This window comes from Alnus glutinosa, chromosome 10 (assembly GCF_958979055.1).
Source record: "Alnus glutinosa chromosome 10, dhAlnGlut1.1, whole genome shotgun sequence".
NCBI classification, from domain to species: domain Eukaryota; kingdom Viridiplantae; phylum Streptophyta; class Magnoliopsida; order Fagales; family Betulaceae; genus Alnus; species Alnus glutinosa.
The window spans coordinates 2,568,533-2,580,865 of NC_084895.1; the positions used below are offsets into that span (position 1 = coordinate 2,568,533).

At 33.9% G+C, this 12,333-nt stretch overlaps 1 protein-coding gene across 1 annotated transcript; it reads left to right on the forward strand.

The window, feature by feature from the left end:
• Positions 1–4,918: 4,918 nt before the first annotated feature.
• LOC133880031 (uncharacterized) lies at positions 4,919–8,904 on the forward strand. The gene is made up of 5 exons (XM_062318889.1): positions 4,919–5,061; positions 5,905–6,202; positions 6,303–6,514; positions 7,205–7,469; positions 8,307–8,904. The coding sequence occupies exons 2-5, from the start codon at positions 5,945–5,947 to the stop codon at positions 8,628–8,630; spliced, it is 1,059 nt and encodes a 352-aa protein (XP_062174873.1). The 5' UTR covers positions 4,919–5,061; positions 5,905–5,944; the 3' UTR covers positions 8,631–8,904.
• The last annotated feature ends 3,429 nt before the right edge of the window (positions 8,905–12,333 follow it).

Sequence of the window (12,333 nt, forward strand, 5' to 3'; positions counted from 1 at the left end):
TTTTTATATAAATTATTTTTATTTTATATCACATCAATTACTTTTTATTTTCACTCAAAAAATATTTCTTCTGTAAAAAAAAAGAAGGGAGGGAAAGAGAGTTATTAAACGGGCTTTTAAGTCATTGAGAGGGAGTTTTAAATGGTTAATACTTTAGCATGACCATACACTATTTACAACTCTGATGAAGACAGAAGTTGATAAAAATTGGGAATAAAGGTTGTTGGTACAGTTTCCGGTACGGTGATGTGTCGCCTTGTGATTCGTTGCCTTCCATGAGTTTCGCTCTCTTCGTAATCTGCAAAATAATAAACGGCTCGTCGGACTATGGGGGTGTCGACCGGACCCCCACTCCGATGCCTAAGTCAGTTCAAACTAATTTTCTGGAGAATATTTGTACTCTCAAAAGCTCAGAGAATGTGCTTGTTTTTTTTAATACCTGACGTCGTAGTCTTATTTATAGACTCACAGTTCACAGTTATAAAACTGCTAGAGTGCTTGGAGCATAATTTAATTAGGAGTCTGAGTCCTAGATCACATAATCTTGAATCTTATCTTCATAGAATTCAAATTGGGTAGTAGAGTCCAAACTGGATAGGACACTACCCCTTTAGCTAATGTCATTCTATTAGGTACCTTATCCCATATTTGATGGGATAGAAGCCTATTTTGATATATTCTGAATATCTGTCTTTTTGGAGATAACGAATGGTCTTGTACTTGGGTCTGATCTGGCCGGGCCAACCCGATGGGCTCGGCCCCCGATACTACCTTAGGCCCACATGTCTTTGGTATTAATTATTTCTCCAACAGTTACAAGTGAGAATTGATTTGTTATGGAAAGTTTTTCCATAACAAAGAATTCAAACATTACAAAGTTCGAAAATAAAGATATTCACAGGTGAGACCAAGCTAGATGGTGTTCAGATTAGAAGATTCGGTACGCCAAACACAAAACCTCGGGCCAGCAGAAGCCCCTAGTCGTTATAAGTCTCGGACAACCAAAGCCTCAGCGCTAGTCTGGGCTTCCGAAGCCCCCAAGAGAGATTTTTGTGGAAGCGGTCTACGAAGCGCTACTGATGAAGAAGCTTCGGGTATGTTAAGCCTTTTTCTTCAACGGTTTACCATTTTTTGCCAAACAGAACCTTGATCTCAGGAAAGTTGTATTCAAAGTGTTCTCTCATAGTGGCATTTCATCACAATCTTGGTGAAATCAACTACATCAGCCCGATCCATCTCCTACCGAGAGTAGAAAATCATCTTCACAACTTTGGCCCGACCGACAATATTATGTAGAGGCATTTATGAAGAAGATATCTATGAGAAGTTGCTATTAGTACTATGACAGATCACAAGTTGGATCCACTCAACCCGATCAAAGGAGAAGATAAACATTTAGTAACTACTTTAGGGAAATCAGGTATCAATTATATCTGGTAGAATTGGGATATGACTTATGGTCCAATCAGATAAGAAGAATGATCAGATCAGAAGTCTAAGAAGATATCAGATTAGAAGTCTAATAAAGGATCAGAGTCCAATTAGAACTCTGACAGCAGTTCTAGATCGACAAGGAACAGGAATTCCAATACTTCCAGAGATTCGAAGCATTATTCGTCATAATTACTTTGAAAGAGGCGGCAATTGTCAGATACAGATTATGGAAGATCCAGATTCAGAAATTGAGGTATTTAATTCTCTTACATTTTAAATTCAAATAAGAGAATTAGGGGGGTAACTGTTGGAGAAATAATTAACACCAAAGACATGTGGGCCTAAGGTAGTATCGGGGGCCGAACCCATCGGGTTGGCCCGGCCAGATCAGACCCAAGTACAAGACCATTCGTTATCTCCAAAAAGACAGATATTCAGAATATATCAAAATAGGCTTCTATCCCATCAAATATGGGATAAGGTACCTAATAGAATGACATTAGCTAAAGGGTTAGTGTCCTATCCAGTTTGGACTCTACTACCCAATTTGAATTCTATGAAGATAAGATTTAAGACTATGTGATCTAGGACTCAGACTCCTAATTAAATTATGCTCCAAGCACTCTAGCGGTTTTATAACTGTGAACTGTGAGTCTATAAATAAGACTACGGTGTCAGGTATTAAAAAAAACAAGCACATTCTCTGAGCTTTTGAGAGTACAAATATTCTCTAGAAAATTAGTTTGAACTGACTTAGGCATCGGAATGGGGGTCCGGTCGGCACCCCCATAGTCCGATGAGTCGTTTATTATTTTCCAGATTACGAGGAGAGCGAAACTCATGGAAGGCAACGAATCACAAGGCGACACGTCACCGTACCGGAAACTGTACCAACAAAGGTGAAGAAAAAAATTACTGTAGACAAATGATAGGGATAGACAGTAAAAATTGTGATAAATGCACTACATGTATATAACTCCAAAACATATTAGAGGGAAGTCCATATATATAAATTTTCTTGGGCTTGTTTGGTAAGAGAAGGGGAAGGAAAGGAGAATTGGTAGTGGGAGTTAGAATTGATAGATATGATATAAAGTAAAAAGAATTTGTATAGAAAAGTGAAAAAATTTTATATTGTAGTGAATTTTTTTATTTAAATAATAATAAAAAATTATTGATGTGATATAAAGTTAGAATATTTTGAAGTTAGTTATTTTTGAGATAAGTAAGGAAGGGGAATGAAAAATTCTCTCTTTACCAAACAAGTCCAATATATCTTCGAGTAATGCAATTTATAATGCACTTATTGTTATTTTAGCCTTTCTCATACAATAATTTCCCATACAATAATTTGTGCTGACAAGAATCATGGCTTTTTTTTTATTTTTTGTTCTTGTCATTTCAGATGTCGGTGTTCCCTTTCTTGGTACACCACTCACGTGAAGCATCAGGCTTCTGTACCATCCTCCTTTTGAGGGAGTCGTACGCCTTGTTTGGACTGCTTTTCCTTCGAGTAGTAAAATGAGGGACCGACAAGTAAAATGGAGATGATTTTATTCTTTTTTTAAGTAGGAGGAGAATATATATATATATATTTTATTTTTTTGAGTAATAGTAAAAAGTGATTAATATGATATAAAGTAGAAATAATTTATATAAAAATAAAATAAAATAAAAGGGGAGGTGAGGGGGTTGCCAAATGGGATTACTGGCAGGAATGGTAAAAGAAAGAGCATAATTAGATGAAACAAAGAATAGAACTGTTAAAGTAATTTAAATTTATTATTTTTTATTAGTTTAAATTTTAGGGATAAATAGTTACTATTAAGGGCATTATATATTGAAGGAGAGCTTAAGCTTACATGTTAGGAGAGTTAAATTACTACTTATTTTAAAATTTTAAGGTAATAAGAAAAAAATTATTTAATTATTTAATTAATATTGTAACAATGTCCCTCATGTATCGGCTCAAATTATCTTTTACAAAGTGAGACTTAACACATAGAATACTTAGTTGAAATGAAATGTGAACGACATAAGCAATGTTCAAATTTAAGACCTCTGCTTGATAGCCGACTAAAACAAAGAAGTGTATTTCATATTTAATTTATAGAATTACAAATATAATTAAGTTTTCTACCGTTCTGTATACAGAACAAGTAATAAAGAATCATAGACGAGCTCATATTGTATTCAAACTTTACAAACAAATAAAAGAGTAACTTAAATTATCATGAACCGTTGATAACAGATGACAAATCTTCATATTTTCTTACTTGATCCTCATTCAAATTGTCCCCTTCCAAGAAAACGAGTAATTTGGTGTTAAAATATTGGTTAAATAATTATTTTATATAGGCTTAAGCTTTTATATAGGCCCTGTTTAGTAAAACCCTCTCTCCTTTCCTTTTCGGCTTTCCCCTCCTTATCAGACGGATGACCAGAAGACTGAAATGTTCGCTTCTTTTCAGTCTATTCTCATTTTTCCCCCAACATTTCAATCTATACATTTTTCTTTGTTCTTCATATTGAAAGATTGTGGGTAAAATGAGAATAGAGTGAAATGTTGGCTTCTTCATTCCCTTTTTTTTTTTTTTTTTTTTTTTTTTTTTTTCATATTGAAAGGTCGGAGGTAAAATGGGAATAAATTAAAATGTTGGCTTCTTTTTCAGACTTCTCTACTTTTTCCTACCGACACAAACAGGAAAAAAGGAGGGGAGGAGTTTACTAAACATCATGAATTTAAACTTTATCTCCACCCATTCACTCTATTTAACACTTTGCTGGAGAAATTTGATAGGCTGCCACATGAAAATTGGCGTTGAGGAAGCGGAGAGGGGATTTCCATAAGTCACTGTAGGGTATGGGTGTACAATCGCAACCGCAATTGGAGTACCTGTTTATTCGCATTTAAATAACCGCAACCACCAATTATCCGATTATTAACAGCTGGATAATCGGTTTTTATTCATTGTTGATTTTTTCAGTTTTTTTTTTTTTAATCAATATCTAACAATTTAATATTCAATGCTAAATAGTAAATACTACTGGACCAGTCTAGACGTGCATAATATTATTTACTATTCACCATTCATTCATTTAAATGAGTTCACAATCAAGTTTATAGATTAAAAAAAATGATTGTAAAGAAAATCAAACAATCAAATATTATAAAATATAATGACAATTGTATTGTAATTAAAATATGATGAGGTTCATATATTAAATAAAATGATTGAAAAAAAATCAAACAACCAAATATTATAAAATATAACGAAAAATTAATTAGTTGTATCGAATAAAAATATAGTGAAATTAAATACAGTAGCCCGAGTACCAATAAGATTTGAAAGCTACTTTAGGGCAATGCTTGGCTAAGGTAATTTGTTTTCTTTATTTCCTACGCAGTTTCTCATTATATATATATATATATATATATATACTCTTTGCGTGTAAGTTTTAGAGTGATCAGAAAGGCATGCATGTTGCCCCAACTACTACATTCAATATTTCAACTTCAGGTTCTCTCTCCTTCTCCAACGTTGGTCGACAGTGGTCAGTACGACAGTAGGGTAGTCACTACAAAAATTTGGGATCTCTTTCCTTCTCCAACGTTGGTCGACAGTGGTCAGTACTCACTATAAAAATTTGGGATAGTGTGATTTGTACGCTAAATCATAATTTTTCAGAGCTTTGTGTTGTACTGTATTGGGTTAAACCATAATTATTCAGCAAAGAAATCACGTCATTTTTTTCACAAAGCCATTCTTGGAATTTTGTTTTTCTTTGTCATCAATTTATGTGCATTTGTTTTTCTTTCTTAAGTACTACTCTAGATGCATGATGAAAACTTGTTTAGAATCTAGAAACTTTATGGAGTTGATCACCATGGAAATAAACATATCCCAAAGATTTTTCTTTTTGTTACATTTAAAGCTGTAATATATGGTGCCGTGTCGAGACCTTTTTTTTTTTTTTTTTTTTTTTTTTTTTTCAAGGAAGATCAAGATTTTAAATAATTAACGAGATATATATATATATATATATATATATATATATATGTTATTTTGTTCTTTCTCATTCATCCTTCCTCCCATATGGGTAGTAATAAAAGCTCATTAAATTGCTTCAAAAGTATTGTAGTATCAAGCGGTTAAAATATTGATTAAATTATTATATTGATATCTTTTTATAACTTTAACCTTTTGAAATAAGTGATGATTTAATTAACATGGTATCGAACTAAAAGTTTTGAGTTCGAACCTTAACCTTGTTATTTATCCTGCGCTCATTTCAATTAAATATTATATATATGTGTTGGACCTTTCCTATTAAAAGAGAGTTTGAAGCCACACGTGAGGGTGAGTGTTAAAGTATATATTGATTAAATGATTAAATTTACTTCTTTCACTTAACTTAAACTTTTAAGATAAGTGATGATTTAAATTAATATATGTACTGCATTTTCAGAGTATTCTTTCAAGCCCTCCCACAACCAACCTAGGGATCGATGTTTATAGTATTGGTGATCTTGTTGACGGCGTTGCTGGCTTGGGCATGTCAAGCCATCCGACCTCCGCCTCCCCGAATCTGCGGCAGCCCCAGCGGCCCGCCTGTAACAGCACCTAGAATAAAGCTCAGGGATGGAAGGCATTTGGCCTACAAGGAGCATGGAGTGTCGAAAGAAGTGGCAAGATTTAATATTATTTATATTCATGGCTTCAGAACTTGTAGACATGATGTAGTGATTGCAGTAAACCTCCCTCCAGTACGGAATTCTTTTAAGATTGAACTCCTTAAATCATGACCTTGGTTATGAAAACAAGTTTGAATTAATTAACTCCATGCATGGTTGAAATCATTTTCAGGGATTTTTTGAAGAACTAGGACTCTGTGTTGTGTCGTATGACAGACCAGGCTATGGAGAAAGTGATCCAAATCCGAAACAAACAGTGAAAAGTTTGGTTTTGGATATAGAAGAGCTTGCTGACCAGTTGGGCCTCGGATCCAAGTTTTATGTAATTGGTAATTCTATTGGTGCCCAGCTTGTTTGGGGCTGCCTCAAGTATATTCCTCATAGGTAAGAAGTAGCCAAATATATATATGCTATCCCATCGTTGAGCTTCAGAATCAATGGAATTTGCCTTCGCAATAATACTTGAATTCAAGTGATGTATAGTGCATGCACAAAATGAATGACCTAAACAAAATGAATCTGAGTGAAAGAACTGAATTATTATTATTATTATTTTTCAATAATTGATTTAAGGGTCAGTTTGGACTACCATTTCAGTACTGTGGAGTTGTGTTAATAAAAGGGAAAACTTCACTTAACTCTTCCGATCTTTTATCACTTTTACAATCTTTCCCCAAATTTCAAAAACTTTCAATTTAGTATATCAAAGTTTCATGAGTTTTTCGCAATTTCACCATTGCGTTAGGATTTTCTGTTAACGGAGGACGTGAAAATTATCAAAATACCATTTTTTTTTAAAAATTAATTATAATTTATTGCCAATTTTGTAATTTCATGAAATCTACAAGGGTAAAAGGGCCATCTCATCCTTTGATGGTATAATTTAACCAGGCCTAAACCCTAATTGGAAGGGTGTGATTGTAAGAAATTAAAAAGTTTAATACACTAAATTGATAATTTTTTAACTTTGAGGAGGAGATTGCAAACGTGATTAAAGTCGAAGGGGTTAAACATAGTTTCCTGTCATAAAAATTTAGTATATATATATTCTCTAATTTTCTTGGATGTCTCCAGGCTTGCAGGAGCAGCACTACTCTCTCCTGTGGTCAACTACTGGTGGCAAGGATTTCCTGCCAACTTGTTAAGAGAGGCCTACCACAAAGAACTGGCTCAGGACCAGTGGGCGCTTCGAGTTGCTCACTACATCCCATGGCTAACCTATTGTTGGAACACGCAGAAGTGGTTTCCTGGAGCAAGCGCTGTAGTCGGTAACTTTAATACATTATCTCCTCATGATGTTCAGCTAATCTCCAAGATTGTTCGGACTAAAACGACCAAGGTACTTCAACTTTTCCTTCTTATATATATTGGTAAATGGGTAAAAATGAGCTTTAGCGACAACCCTGACTCGTCGCTAAAGCCCTTAAAATGGTCGTTATTGACTATCAGCGACTAATGTGGTCATATATAGATACTTTGTCATTAAAGACTAAATAGTGGCGATGTTCTAAGTCATCGCTAATAGCACCAAAATGTGTAGCTAAAAATGCCTCCCAAGAGCCAATGTGGTCGCCATTATCACATTATGAATCATAAAGCAAAAAATGGGTTGACAAAAATAGTCAGCTATCCTAAAGTAGTCATTTAAATTTCTACAAATAATTTTTACCAAAAAGCAATGGATTTTTCTTACAATATGAACAGCTTTTCTATGGGAACCGGGATGTTACAGAATGCCTATCTACCATTTACGGCTGAGAAGTTTAATTACCATTCCTAGGGGGAAAAAAGAAGAAATTAATGAAAGAAAGTATGTCAAGATATATGTTTCTACTACTACATGCATGGGTATATATGGCCTTGTTTGTCCATGAACAATACATTACAGTACTGTTCATGTACTTTTTTTCTCTTTTTTTTTTTTTTTTTTTTTTTTTTTTTTTTTTATATATATTTTTCACTACTAATCAACATCAAAACATTCTCACTTTTTTCACTTTTTTATATCACATTAATAATTTTTTATTACTATTCAAATAAAAAAATTCACTACAATACAAAATTTTTTCACTTTTTATACCACATCATCACTTTTTACTAATTTCAAAAATTAATAACCCACTATCTTGTTCTGTTCTGTCTATAATGTCACTTGCCAAACAAACCCTATATGCAGGCACAGGCAACACAGCAAGGAGTATTTGAGTCGATGCATCGTACACTGATGATTGGAGTTGGGAATTGGGAATTCAGTCCATTAATGGATCTTGAGAACCCTTTTCCCAATAATGAAGGCTCAGTCCATCTGTGGCAAGGTGATGGTGATAGGATAGTGCCAGTTAAGCTGCAACGCTATATTGCCAATAAGCTTCCATGGATTAAGTACCATGAGTTACCAGGTTCTGGTCATTTCTTCCCATGTGCTGTTGGAATGGGTGAAGTCGTCATAAGGGCACTTTTGTCTGGGGACAAGAAGCCCACTTTTGATTGTATTGGGTAAATAAAAAAAAATACCGTAGATGATGGCCTGCTTTGGTGGAGTTTTCTGCAGATTTTTTTTTTTTTTTTGTTGTTGCTCTGTTTTGTGCGACCGAGTGTTTTGGGTTGGTCTTCTGCTGCTATGTAGTGTTACGGTTCTTTCTGGTTGTTGTAGGTGGTTTTGCAGTGTAATTGTGTACTGTTTGTTGTTTTCAGTAGTGCTTTAGCAGGTTTTCTGCTGGTGGTGTTCCTAGCTAGGGGTTTGTCCTATGCAGGATTTGTTTTCAGTTTTAACCAGAGTGTAAGGATGTTGAGTTTGAGCTTTATAAAGGATTTTATTCATCAAAATATATAAATAAATAAATAAAAAACAGCACCATAGCATATGTTAGGGTGTTAATAAGTCCAATTACTGATCGACCTATATATATATATATATGGATATGTGTGTGTCAGTTATTGTTGTACGCGAACTCGATCTGCGGTAGATGCTGAATCTAATTCTCCTTGAAGTCTGAAACGCATGCTTGAAACATATCTTCCGATATGTGGATGCAGGTCCTCTCCGACTGGCCATCATTTTGTGGATAAAATGCTTGAATAAAATAGAAGCAATTGGTTTATGAATGACAAAGAGCTACTAATTATTTAAAAAAACATGAGTTTCTAGCTCCAGCCGTACGCGTACTTCTTTTATGTATTGAATAAGAATACAAAAGGAAAGCATGTCACTGTATGGCATGCGGTGTTGTAGAAGGGAATTAAAAATCTGCTACAGCCTTTAACCTACAAACACTAAAAAAAAAAAAGAAAAAAAAAAAAGAAAGAAAAGAAGCAAATTAAAACCGTCCAAAAATGCAAAAAAAGGGTCTGAAATCAATTCCAGATGGGTTTTTCTGGACTGTTTAAAATCGTCTAGTATATAATGTCGCTAAATGAATCTCTGGACGGTTTGGACAAAACCGTCTAGAAACCCAGATGACCTTGCCAGATCCAGCCAAAAATGTCGTGACAGAAAACCCACGCACACTGGCGTGGGTTTGACAGATCCGGCACTCTCTCCTGTCATCCTGATCCCGCCATTCTGTCAAGATCCCGTCGTCATGAGGGCTGTCGTTCGACCGACTGGGGTTCACATGCATTTGCAATGTATGCGGCCGGGTTTTAGAGCTAAGGGTTGTACACCTTCTTTGCTTGGTGAATGTGTGATGTGGGGTTCAGATGGAGGGGTTGGTTCACATTTTACTCCTACGTTGATAGTGTTTCAATCTCCAAAGCCGTTGATAGTGTTTCAATCTATAGTTGAGGGTGTCGATCCGCGTCATTTGACTACCTTATGAATTTTCAGACGGTTTTTTTGAAACCGTCTATAAATTTATAGACGGTTTGGAAAATCCCTTTGTAAATTTACATTTTCGGATGGTTTTTTTCAAACCGTCCATAATTAATATTTTTTTTTTTTAATCCATGTGATTTTTGTCACCATTTTTTTAAAAAAATATCATTAATATCAATAATTCTAGACGGTTTGTTTCAAACCGTCTATAAATTTATAGATGGTTTGATCAAATTAAAACAGTATGGAAATTTACATTTTCAGAAGGTTCTTTTCAAACCGTCCGTACATTTAACCGTCCATATTTATTTATTTACAGACGGTTGTTTAAAAACCATTTGTAAAATTATAATTCTATACGGTTTTAGAAACCGTCTAGAAAAAAAAAACGTCCATATTTATCTTCCTTTTTTTTTTTTTTTTTGTGTGTGTGTGTGTGTGTAGTAAACGGGTGACTTTCACTCATATGGGAAACTAGTCTATAATAATACAAAGGTCCACCAAGATCCACAACGTATGGTAACTTCCTAAACCAAAGGTCCGGACCACAACAGTAACTTCCTAAACCAAAGATCTACGACGATACGTAACTTCCTAAATCAAAGGAGCACAACGGTAACTTGCAATACAGAGGTCCACATACAACCCATAATGATCCAAAACGGTAATGTTCTAGAGATAATATCTTCCGAAACCAAAGGCATATCTTCTCCCATGGTTTATGAAGCTCGATCTGTATGGGATTCATTTGTTTTATCAATGCTGTACTAAAATTTTGTTGAGTAATATTTCTTACACAACTTTTACGTAATTCTAACAACTTTTTTTTACGATCAACCATTGAATATTTAGGGCCGAGTAATGTTTCTTGCACAACTCTTACACAACTTTTGCACAACTCTAACTACTTTTTTTTTTTTTTTTTAATGAACCAGTGAATTTGTTTTCCTACATGTGAGCCCTAAATATTCAATGGTTGATCTTAAAAAAAGGATATTAGAGCTGTGCAGAAGTTATGTAAGAAACATTACTCTTTAGGGCCCACATGTAGGAAAACAAATCTAATAATTGATCATTAAAAAAAAAAAGGTTTGAGTTGTGCAAAAATTGTGTAAAAGTTGTGCAAGAAACATTACTCAATTTAGTTATGTTCCAATCTCCTTTTGGAGAAGTGATTCATGCACAACTCATATTAAACAACTATTCCACAACCAAGACACATTGGGTGGAATCTATGTATGTGGGTTTCACATGTGGATCCTACTCAATGTATCTTGGAGCTGTGAGATAGTTGTACAAGAGTTGTGATTTTATCAATTCTCTCTCCTTTTGTATGCTTTTTCAAAACCTTAATTGAAATAATCTAGAATCACGATCTAAAACAATTGTGGAAGGTACTCCGTGCTAGGGGTGTACAAGTACAACCGATTGTGATTGGGGTTATTTGATTATAACCACAACCGCAACTAGGTGTACCCGGTTATTTCCATTTCAATAACCACAACGAATAACAAGATAACTGGTTTTTATATATTGTTGAATCTTTTCATTTTTTTTAATCCATTATTTAGCCATTCAATACTCGTTGTTCAATGATAAAAACTCTGTATATATTTAGTGTTTACGGTGGATAATTAATGAGTTTTTTTTTTTTTTTTTTTGGCTGTTGCCTTTCATCACTATTTCTGCATTCACCTTGGGTACGTAGTATTGCTTTAGCGGAACTGCATGCATAGAACCATTTGGACTAGCACATAAGTTGACCATTGAGTCGTTTTAACAAAATGACTCCAAGCCAGTGGAGCCCTTTTTTTTTTTTAAATTTTTTTATATATATAAAAAATAAAAAATAAAAATGACTTCATTTATAATTATTTTTATTCTTAACTGGTTTCCTAAAATCCTACTTGTTATCCGGTTGTTGTTATTTCGCATTCTCTTATCCTTTTTCTTTTCTTTTCTTTTCTTTTCTTTTTTTTTTTTTTTTTTTTTTTTTTTTTTTTTTATATATATAAAAAAGAAAAAATAAAAAAAAATGACTCCATTTATAATTATTTTTATTCTTAACCGGTTTCCTAAAATCCTACTTGTTATCCAGTTGTTGTTATTTCGCATTCTCTTATCCTTTTTCTTTTCTTTTTTCTTTTTTCCTATTGATGTGTTATTGTCAATTCCCTTTGAGATCAATCTTAATTAAAAAGAAAATAATAATCTAATAGTAGATTGACATTACCATATCAACGGAAAATAATAGAGCTAGAGATGATACTCATCCATTTCTTATCTATCTGTTTTGTAAATCCATCACTGAATTTATGGGAATACATATTGGTCTCACATATTCAATGGTGGATTTGCCAATTTCTTATATAGAAATGGACAAGAGATT